Source organism: Cebus imitator, unplaced genomic scaffold (assembly GCF_001604975.1).
Source record: "Cebus imitator isolate Cc_AM_T3 unplaced genomic scaffold, Cebus_imitator-1.0 Scaffold190, whole genome shotgun sequence".
NCBI classification, from domain to species: Eukaryota; Metazoa; Chordata; class Mammalia; order Primates; family Cebidae; genus Cebus; species Cebus imitator.
In genome coordinates this window covers 504,500-515,030 of record NW_016107505.1, presented here as the reverse complement: position 1 = coordinate 515,030, position 10,531 = coordinate 504,500, and the positions used below count along the sequence as shown (strand labels likewise).

At 61.4% G+C, this 10,531-nt stretch overlaps 1 protein-coding gene across 1 annotated transcript; it reads left to right on the top strand.

Annotated features, from left to right (window-relative positions):
• The first annotated feature begins 6,638 nt into the window (after positions 1 to 6,638).
• IL11 (interleukin 11) lies at positions 6,639 to 9,916 on the top strand. The gene is made up of 4 exons (XM_017546574.2): positions 6,639 to 6,810; positions 7,011 to 7,097; positions 7,192 to 7,353; positions 9,302 to 9,916. The coding sequence occupies exons 2-4, from the start codon at positions 7,068 to 7,070 to the stop codon at positions 9,470 to 9,472; spliced, it is 363 nt and encodes a 120-aa protein (XP_017402063.1). The 5' UTR covers positions 6,639 to 6,810; positions 7,011 to 7,067; the 3' UTR covers positions 9,473 to 9,916.
• Positions 9,917 to 10,531: the final 615 nt, after the last annotated feature.

The window sequence follows — 10,531 nt, the reverse complement described above, 5'->3', positions numbered from 1 at the left end:
ACTACAAAAAATCAGCTGGGCATGGTGGTGCGTGCCTGTAATCCCAGCTACTCAGGAGGTTGAGGCAGGAGAATTGCCTGAACCCAGGAGGCGGAGGTTGCGGTGAGCCGAGATTGCGCCATTGCACTCCAGCCTGGGTAACAAGAGTGAAACTCTGTCTCAAACAAACAAACAAACAAAAAGCCTCCTGGGCAACTTTTGGCAGGAAAGAGACATCTGGAAGGGCGTGGGGGTCTGGGGCCATATCACCCAGGGTGCCCTGAGGGGTGGGGAACTGGGAGAACTTGCTAGGGATTCCTTTCCTTGGGAAACTGATGTCTGAGAAGGTGGATTCGGGTAGGACAAAGGCCCAGGAGACTCTCTTGCTAGGGAGTCTCTGGCCTCAGCAACCAGGGGAAGGAGACACAGACCCATCACTGAGCCCCATTGTTGGGGAGGGTCCCCCCGGCAACAAGGAGACTGGGAGGAGGTGAGCCAATGGAGGCCGGAGCCTGAGTCAGAGTCTCCTGGTCCAGGGGTCCTGAGAGGTTTTTCATCTCAGGCACGCCAGGCCTGCTGTTTAGGGAACGTTTCTCAGGAAAGGGGATAGGCCGGGCACAGTGGCTCACACCTGTAATCACAGCACTTTGGGAGGCCGAGGCAGGCGGATCACCTGAGGTCAGGAGTTCAAGACCACCCTGGCCAACACGGTGAAACCCCCGTCTCTACTAAAACTACAAAATTTAGCCTGGTATGGTGGTTACTTGCCTGTAATCCCAGCTACTCGGGAGGCCAAGGCAGGAGAATCGCTTGAACTCAGGAGGCAGAGGTTGCAGAGAGCTGAGATCACGCCACTGCACTCCAGCCTGGGTGAAGAAGAGAGACTGTGTCCAAAAAAGGAAAAAAAAAACAGGGAAGGGGACAGGCCACATGGGCCCCTGCTGAGATTTGAGGGCCTGGTGGGCTGGAGCTGCTCGGAGGCTGTGACAGTGGCCCCTGGGCAGGGAGCCCCCATTTCCCTCCTGGATCTCAGTTTCCCTCCTGTGAACAGAGGTTAGAGGGTGGAGGCAGGGAGTCCACCAAGTGGAGATCCTGAAACTTCCCCATGATTTCCCCCAAGGTGACTGGGAGGTGACTGGGAGGACACTTGGCTTCCAAGAAGAGGAAGCGGGACTTGGGGGCCGGGTTGGGACCGTAATCCCTAGTGCACCCCAACTGATCCACTCAGCTTCACAGCACAGTGACCAGGGAGTCTCCGCTCCCCTGGGACTGTCTCTGAGCTAGAACTCCTGGGACTGAGGGAAAAGGGGGTTGGAAACCCAGACACCTGCACTAGAGGTAGAAGGGGCTGGGACTGGACTCCTGGGTCTGAGGGAGGAGGGGCTGGGGGTCTGGACTGCTGGGTCTGAGGAAGGAGGGCCTGGGGGTCTGGACTCCTGGGTCTGAGGGGGAAGGAGCTGGGGGCCTGACTCCTTGGTCTGAGGGAGGAATGCTATGGGGGATCCCAGACTTCTGGGTCTGAAGGATGAAGGGCTGGGGCTGGATCCTGGGTCTAAGGGAGGAGGAGCTGGGGGCCTGGACTCCTGGGTCTAAGGAAGGAGGGGCTGGGGGCCTGGACTCCTGGGTCTGAGCGGGGAGGGGCTGGGGGCCTGAATGTGATGGTCCAGGAGCCAGACCCCATTTCTCAGGAAGCTCCGTGGGGTGACTCCCTGTCTTACCCATCTCTCCTGTAAACATCCTGGTGGGTGCTGAGTGGGCCCAGGCTGCCTCCGTCAGAGATGACACAGGTTAGAGGGGGCCCTGCAGGGGGCCGGGGGTGGGGGTCAGAGGGGTTGTGGAGCTGAGGTTGGGCCGCTGCTGACCGTTTCCTGTGTCAACATAATCTGGACCCACTTCCCAATTCCCGGGATTCCTCAGGGATCAAAGAGGGGGTGGGGGGGCGGGGCCGCCTGGCCCTGGACTGCGGCTTGGGACTGGGGGGGCCCCCGCCGTCACGGCCCTCACCGCTAATGACAGGTTTGGGCTGCCTCTGTGGCCAGCCTGCCCCGTCACCCCCCAGAGGCCAGACAGGACCCCCCAGGGACTGACAGACGGACACACACACAGCCTGGGACCTGCTGACCTCACACCCAGCCGGCTCCGCTTCCCCCCGGGGCTCTCACGGGAGCCAGGAATCACTGGCCATCCCCCACGTCCCTTCGGCTTCTCCCCAGTGTCTGTGGTCACCCCGGGTCTGGGTCCTGGCTGCCCAGTCCGTTTCCGCGCCTCTAAGCTGGTCTCTAGCTCGCGCGGGGTTCCACTGCCCCAGCTGCCTCCCGGGGCCTTTGTTGTCCCGCTGTTTGTCTCTGTCATCTATCATTTTCTTTTGGGATTCCCCAGTCCTGCCTCTGGGTCCCTTCTGATCTTCATCTCTCGCTCTGTCTCTTTCTCTCTCTCCTTCTCTGTTTTCCACAGAGTAACCCAACATGTCCCACCCTAGCCTGGGCAGACCCAGGGATTGCCAATAACTCCTAGCCCCGCTGCTCTGCACCGGCCCCATCTATCTCCACTGCCACACTGGGGGGATGAAGTCTGAGCCCACAACCCCGGGCTGCAGACCAAGGCGAGTCAGAAAACTGGCAGCAGCCGGGACCCCAGACTTGTCCCAGACCCATGACCTTCCCCACACATGCTCCTCAAAGTGTAGAGGGCCACAAGATTCTCCACTGCCTTTCTTCAACTAGAATTGGGGCCTGGACTCCTGGGTCTGAGGGAGGAGGGGCTGGGGTCTGGACTCCTGGGTCTGAGGGAGGAGGGGCTGGGGTCTGGACTCCGGGGTCTGAGGGAGGAGGGGCTGGGGTCTGGACTCCCGGGTCTGAGGGAGGAGGGGCTGGGGTCTGGACTCCTGGGTCTGAGAGAGGAGGGGCAGGGGTCTGGGCTCTGGTCCCTGTGGGGACAGGGCTGGCATTACTGGAACCCTGCTCTTGCTCCCCAGCTGGCCTCGGGCCAGTCCCCTATCCCCTCGGGCTAGTCCATCCCCCAAGCTGGTGGCCTGAGTCACCTTGGCTGGCCCCGCCGGTCTGGGGGGGGCTACGTCAGCTCTCCCCTCACTGACGCAGCCTTGGGCCCCCCACACTGACTCAGCCGGAAGCAGGCCCCCTGAGGGGCGGAGACCCAGTGGTCAGAGGCCTGGGTCCCAGCGGGAGCCGGTGCCAGGGAGGGCCCTGGGGGGCCCTGAAAGGGGTGGCTGTGACAGGCCAGAGAGGGGGAGTAAGAGCTCTTACCTGAGCGATGAGGTCATTCCCACTGTGGGGGGGCTGTGACCTCACCTCCTTGGGGATCTGAGCAGTTGCCCCTCCAGTGGTGCTGGATTGGGAGGGGGAGCCCTCCAAACAGCCGGGTACCGTCTTGGAGGCTGGCATAAGGGGGTCTGCATGGAGACTCAGAGGCCCCCACCACCTCTGAGCTCTCAGTCCGGTCCTGTCCTTCCCTGCCATCTAGGTCTGGGGGCTCTTGAGGACATGGTTTGGCGTCTCTGCCCCTCACTTGCTCTGTTGTGAATCCCAGCTCTCCTCTGCCCCATGCCTGGCGCTGGCCTGCTGTGTGCCCCGGTGGGCATGGCTGCCTCCGCCCCGGCCTGTGGGGCCCCTCCCCGTGCACACCTCTCCCGCCTCCACCTCTGTGCATTGGCGTCCAGGGCTCTGGTATGTGGTCTCAGTGTCCCCGCCATCCCGCCTCACCCCATCTTGGTCCTGCCTCTGCCTCATCACCCCAGGTCTCTCAAAGGCAACATCTTTTTCTCTGTGTCCCTGATGTGTTCATAAAAATGAACGAGGAGAATAATGATGGTTAGCTGACTTTGTGCTTCACGTGAATGAGCTCACTTTATCCTCATCATGGCTTTTAGGGGGATGGGGGTGCTCATTGTCCCCCCTTCACAGATGAGGAAACTGGGGCACAGACCGGGAGTCTCGAATCGAGGTCTCGCCTGTATGGAGTGTCTCAGCACCTCTTTCTCTAGGTCCCCATTCTCCCTCTCTCCCTTCTTCCTGTCTCCACCTGCCCCTCTGAGAAAGGCTTTTCTGGCAGGTGTGGTGGCTCGCACCTGTAATCCCAGCACTTTGGGAAGCCAAGACAGGCGGATGACCTGAGCTCAGGAGTTGCAGACCAGCCTGGGCAACATGGCAAAACCCCATCTCTACTAAAAATACAAAATTAGCCAGGTGTGGTGGTGGGCGCCTGTAGTCCCAGCTACTCAGGAGGCTGAGGCAGGAGAATCACTTGAACTCAGGAGGTGCAGGTTGTAGTGAGCCGAGATCATTCCACTGCACCCCAGCCTGGGCAACAGAGTGAGACTCTGTCTCAAAAAAACCAAAATGAGGAAAGCTTTTACTCTCTGCCCCCATTGCTGAGTCATCAACATCTCAGCATCTCTGTCTCTCTAATGTCTGTCTCCCCATTTCTGTCCCTGGGGCCTCTCTGTCCCATGTCTCTGTTCACCTGGTGCCTTTCTTTGGTGGCTGCGTCCTCTCTCTCTCAGTCTTGGTGTTTCTGTTCCTTTCCCCTCGGCGTCTCCCTGGGTCTCCCCCAAGTCCTTCCCGCTGTCTTCATCCCGCTCTGATCTCTGACTCCCAGAACGTGTCCCTGTGTCTGCAGGGCTGACCCTGTGGTCCTGTCTGCTTCTCTGGTGTGTCTCTCTGGCTGCCTCCATCGCGGCGTATTTCCATCTCCTTGTCTCTGTCTCTCCCTCACTCTGTGTGTGTCTCTCCTCTTCCTCCTGCCTCCTTCTCTCCAGGCCCCTATCCTCTCTCCCGTCCGGTCTCACTCTGCCTTTCCATTCCCTTGCCTCCCCATCCCTCTCTGCCAGACCTGGTCCAGCTGGACCCCCACCCACAGTCGGGCCCCAGCGCCTGAGCCTGAGTGTCTGCTCCGGCCCGTGGAGGTGGAGGGAGGGGACGCCAATGACCTCACCAGCCCCTCTCCGACCACCCCCCCTTTCCCTTTTCAACTTTTCCAACTTTTCCTTCCGTGCCCTCCTCCGAGCGTGGCGGCGTGAGCCCGGCAAGGCAGCCGCTCCGTCTGAATGGAAAAGGCAGGCAGGGAGGGTGAGTCAGGATGTGTCAGGCCGCCCTCCCCTGCCGCCTGCCCCCGGCCCGCCCGCCCCAGCCCCCTATATAACCCCCAGGCGTCCACACTCCCTCACTGCAGCGGCCCTGCTGCTCATGGGCACATGCCTCCCCTCCCCAGGCCGAGGCCCAGCTGACCCCCGGGGCTTCCCCGGCAGCGGACAGGGAAGGGTTAAAGGCCCCCGGCTCCCTGGCCCCTGACCTGGGGAACCCCTGGCCCTGTGGGGACATGAACTGTAAGTTGGTTCATGGGGTGGGTGGAGGGGACAGGGAGACAGGGAGGGAGGGACCCACGGCGGAGGTCGCACGGAGAGGGACCCGGGGAGAGGCAGCGGGGAGTCAGAGAAGGGGAGGAGAGCAGATCGGGAGACAGGAGGCCGAGAGGAGATGGGCACGGAGAGACACAGACAGGCGCGGATGGAGGCAGCCAATCAGACGCGCCGCGGGAGGGAAGGCCAGACAGGGCCCCGCGAGGGAGCGAGACGCGGAGACCGGGCAGGGACGAGGGACCCGTGCCAGGAGGGGGTGGTCCCCATCGGCCCAGGCCCCAGGGGGCCCGCGGGGACCGGGAGACGCGGACTCCCCGGGGTCCCGGCAGAGAGGCTACAGGGGGAAACTGAGGCAGGGTCCGCGGAGAGCAGAGCAAGCCTGGGAGCGGCGACCCCGGCCGGGGGAGGAGAGAGACTGGGCGCGGGCGGAAAGCAGGGAGAGCCCGGCAGAGGCGGCCGACCGACGAGCGGACAGACCGACGGCTGGCGGGGCCGGGGGCGGGCCGGGGGTGTGCGCGGCGCGGCGGCCGGGGGGCGCTGATTGGCTGGCGGGAGGCCGGATGGGCGGGGCGGCCAGGGTGGGCCGCTGGGAGCGAGCCCCCGACGCCCTGGACCTCCGCGCCCCCCGCGCCGCCGGGTCTCCCGCTCCAGCCAGGTCTCCCGCTCCCGCCGGCGGCAGGGCCGGGGCCGTGGCTCTGCCCCTCTCCGCCCAGGTGCGCTGCGGCCTGGCCTTCCGCGGCCCACCCCGCGGGGCTCCCGGGAGCGCGGCTAAGGGTCTCCGGCGGGAGGGCTCCGTGTCTCCGGGGTTCCGTCGTGGCGTCTGGCTCCTTCCCCTGCTCCCAGCCAGCTCCGGCTCCCGCGGCCCCGGGAGGGGGCAGGTTCTGGCCTGTGCCTCCCCCCCGTGCCCCGCCCCGGGGCCCAGATTCCGGCGTCCGGGGGCGGACGGGAGACGCCCGGCCCGTCTACCCGCCCCGGGCCGCGTCTGCTCCGACGGGCGGGGCAGCCAGAGCCAGGGAGGGAGAGGGAAGCCCGCCCGGCCCTGCGACCTGCCCGCGGGCGTTCCACCCTGGGGCTTAAGACCTCCCTCCTCCATAAGGCCAGGAGTCCAGGCCCCAGCCCCTCCTCCCTCGGACCCAGGAGTCCAGGCCCCAGCCCCTCCTCCCTCGGACCCAGGAGTCCAGACCCCCAGCCCCTCCTCCCTCGGACCCAGGAGTCCAGACCCCCAGCCCCTCCTCCCTCGGACCCGGAGTCCAACCTGAGCTCTCTGCCTCATCCTGCCCCCAGGGGTTTGCCACCTGGTCCTGGTCGTGCTCAGCCTGTGGCCAGAAACAGCTGTTGCCCCTGGGCCACCACCTGGCCCCCCTCGAGCTTCCCCAGACCCTCGGGCCGAACTGGACAGCATCGTGCTCCTGACCCGCTCCCTCCTGGCGGACACGCGGCAGCTGGCTGCACAGCTGGTAGGAGAGGCTGGGCTGGGGCCGGCAGGGGAGTGAGAGGCAGAGGGGAACTGAGAGCGGTCTGCGGGCGGGCCACCTGGAGGGTTTCTGGGCTCTCCGGTGGCAGAGTCAGGGAGGGGACGAGTGTGGGGCCTGGTGTTGGGGGTGGAGGGAGCCCGGAGGCTGGGCAGGGGCCCCTCACAGCTTTTTTTCCCCACCAGAAGGACAAATTCCCAGCTGACGGGGACCACAACCTGGATTCCCTGCCCACCCTGGCCATGAGCGCGGGGGCGCTGGGAGCTCTGCAGGTAAGGGCGGGAGTGGGTGGGGCCAAGGCAATGAAGGAGGCAGGAGAATGGGGCCACGGCAGTCACGGTCACAGCCAGTGTTATCTGTCCCCAGCTCCCGGGCGTGCTGACACGGCTGCGGGCAGACCTGCTGTCCTACCTGCGGCATGTGCAGTGGCTGCGCCGGGCAGCTGGTTCCTCTCTGAAGACCCTGGAGCCCGAGCTGGGCACCCTGCAGGCCCGGCTGGACCGGCTGCTGCGCCGGCTGCAGCTCCTGGTATGTCCTGGCTCCAACACCTGACACCCCAGACCCCAACCCCTGGTGCCAAGAACCTGTGGCCTGAGTCCTTGAAGCCTGAGACCCCAGACCTAAATGCAGCACCCCAGCTCTGAGATCCTGACCCTGCATCCCCAGACCCTGTGCCCTTGAGACCTTGAGGCCCTAGACCCCCAAATCCTGCCCAGACACTCCAAATCCTCACCCTAAGTCCCTGAGACTCCATCGTCCATGACCTCAAAGTCCCAAAATCCCAGTCCCTAAGACCCAATACCCCATCCTAAAGCCCAAAGAGTTGAGAATTCAAATCCTCACCTCAAGACTTGAAGACCCTGGCCCCATGACATTGAAAACCATGGACCTGGCCAGGCACTGTGGCTCACGCCTGTAATCCCAGCACTTTGGGAGACCGAGGTGGGTGCTTCGACTGAGGTCAAGAGTTCAAGACCAGCCAGACCAACATGTCAAAACCCCATCTCTACTAAAAATACAAAATTAGCTGGGCGTGATGGTGGGCACCTGTATTCCCAGCTACTCCAGAGGCTGAGGCAGGAGAATCGCTTGAACCTGGGAGGTGGAAGTTGCAGTGAGCTGAGATCATGCCATTGCACTTCAGCCTGGGCAACAAGAGTGAAACTCCGTCTCAAAAGAAACCAAAAAACTACTAACAACAAAAAAGAAAATCATGGGCCTCCAGACCCTGAGACCCAGGCTCCAGCCCTGCGATCCTGACACCTTAAAGACCCCAGATGCAGACCCTAAGACACAAGACCCTGACCCAAAGCCAGCCTTGGGAGCCTGGCTCTACAACCCAGGACCTCAAGGACCTAGACCCGAGCCCTGAGGCCCTATGTTTCACTCCCAAGATCCAAAACGCTGAGGCCTCAGATCCTGAGCTGCACCTGTACAACCCCAAGACCCTCACTTCCAAAGCCAGGTGCAAGGCCCTGAGACCAGAGGACTTCAAACCCTGGCTCCCAACTCCAAAGACCTTGGATCTCAAATTCCACCTTCTGGCTCTGAGACTCCAGCCCTCACCCATGACTTTCTGAACTTGAACCCAGAGCCCCCCCACCCTAGACTTGAGCCCCCAAACCCCAGACACTCTCTAAAACCTGAGTTCTGGCCAGGCGCAGTGGCTCACTCCTTAATCCCAAGGTGTGGGAGGCCAAGGCAGAAGGAGCTCTTGAGGCCATGAGTTTGAGACGGCTGGGGCAACATAGCAAGACCCTGTCTCTTTTTTTTTTTTTTTTTTTTTTGGTGGTGTGTTTTTTTTTTTTTTTTTTTTTTTGGAGATGGAGTTTTGCTCTTATTACCCAGGCTGGAGTGCAATGGTGCGATCTCGGCTCACCGCAACCTCCGCCTCCTGGGTTCAAGCAATTTTCCTGCCTCAGCCTCCTGAGTAGCTGGGACTACAGGCACGCGCCACCATGCCCAGCTAATTTTTTGTAGTTTTAGTAGAGACGGGGTTTCACCATGTTGACCAGGATGGTCTCGATCTCTTGACCTCGTGATCCACCCGCCTCGGCCTCCCAAAGTGCTGGGATTACAGGCTTGAGCCACCGCGCCCGGCCTGACCCTGTCTCTTAAATTTTTTAAAAAACAACACCAACGATAAAAACCCAGCGCTAAGATTCCAGCTCTGGCAACGCGAACAGCCTGGCCCTATCCCTCACCCAGAGCCAAGACGCCTGCCCTGACTCTACAGACTCACCCCAACCCCCACACTTAGCTCTCAAAGCCCATCGGGACCCCAGCCTCAGTTTTCTGAACCGCACACCCTGAAGAGCTCTCAGCCTAACCACTTCAACCCATGCACCACAGGCCCCCTGGGAACGTGCAGCCTGGACTTCCCCCACCCTGATTCAGTGGAAGCTCCAAATAGCCCCTGCCTTGTACCCCCACTGCACCCTCTCCCTGTCACTCACCTTCTCTCTTCTCCCCACAGATGTCCCGCTTGGCCCTGCCGCAGCCACCCCCAGATCCGCCGGCACCCCCACTGGCACCCCCTTCCTCAGCCTGGGGGGGCATCAGGGCCGCCCATGCCATCTTGGGGGGACTGCACCTGACACTTGACTGGGCTGTGCGGGGGCTGCTGCTGCTGAAGACCCGGCTGTGACCCGGGGCCCAGAGCCACCACCGTCCTTCCAAAGCCAGATCTTATTTATTTATTTATTTCAGTACTGGGGGCCTAACAGCCAGGTAATCCCCCACCATTATCTCCCCCTAGTTAGAGACAGTCCTTCCGTGAGATCAGGGGGGCATCTGTGCCTTATTTATACTTATTTATTTCGGGGAGGATGGGAGGCAGGTGGACTCCTGGGTCCCCAAGGAGGAGGGAACTGGGGTTCCAGATTCTTGGGTCTCCAAGAAGTCTGTCCACAAACTTCTATCCTGGCTCCTCCCCTTCTAGGCCTGGGCAGGAATATTATATTATTTATTTAGACAATTACTTTTCATGTTGGGGTATGGGGAGGGGAAGGGAAGCCTGGGTTTTTGTACAAAAATGTGAGAAACCTTTGTGAGACAGAGAACAGGGAATTAAATTTGTCATACATATCCACTTGAGGGTGATTTGTGTGGAAGCTGAGGCTGGATGCTGGGGTCCCTGGGGCGGGGCAGGTGGAGGTGGGTGGGCAGGGCAGGGGAGGGGAGATGGTCGGTCACCCAGACAGCTCTGTGGAGGCAGGGCCTGAGCCTCACACAGGCCCCCGAACTGCAGAGGTCTTTTTGTTAGGATTACAGAGGTGAGCCACCATGCCCGGCCTCTGTTGGCCAGGCTGGGATGCAGTGGGGCAATTCCTCCTCCCAAGTTCAAGCAATTCTCCCATCTCAGCCTCCCGAGTAGCTGAGATCACAGGCATCCACCATCACACCCAGCTAATTTATTTTATTTTGTTTTGTATTTTTAGTAGAGACAGGGTTTCACCACATTGGCCAGGCTGGTTGAACTCCTGACTTCAGGTGATCCTCCTGCCTCGGCCTCCTAAAGTGCTGGGATTACAGGTGTGTGCCACCACACCCAACCCATAGATCTTCAATAAATATTTAATGGAAGGGCCGGGCGCGGTGGCTCACGCCTGTAATCCCAGCACTTTGGGAGGCCGAGGTGGGTGGATCACGAGGTCAAGAGATCGAGACCATCCTGGTCAACATGGTGAAACCCCGTCTCTACTAA

Excerpts from the sequence above, each read along its gene's own strand:
- IL11 (XM_017546574.2), top strand. The coding sequence starts at position 7,068 with ATGAGCGCGGGGGCGCTGGGAGCTCTGCAG. Across the intron at positions 7,098-7,191 it reads GGGCGCTGGGAGCTCTGCAG|CTCCCGGGCGTGCTGACACG; the intron begins GTAAGGGCGGGA and ends ATCTGTCCCCAG. Across the intron at positions 7,354-9,301 it reads TGCGCCGGCTGCAGCTCCTG|ATGTCCCGCTTGGCCCTGCC; the intron begins GTATGTCCTGGC and ends TTCTCCCCACAG.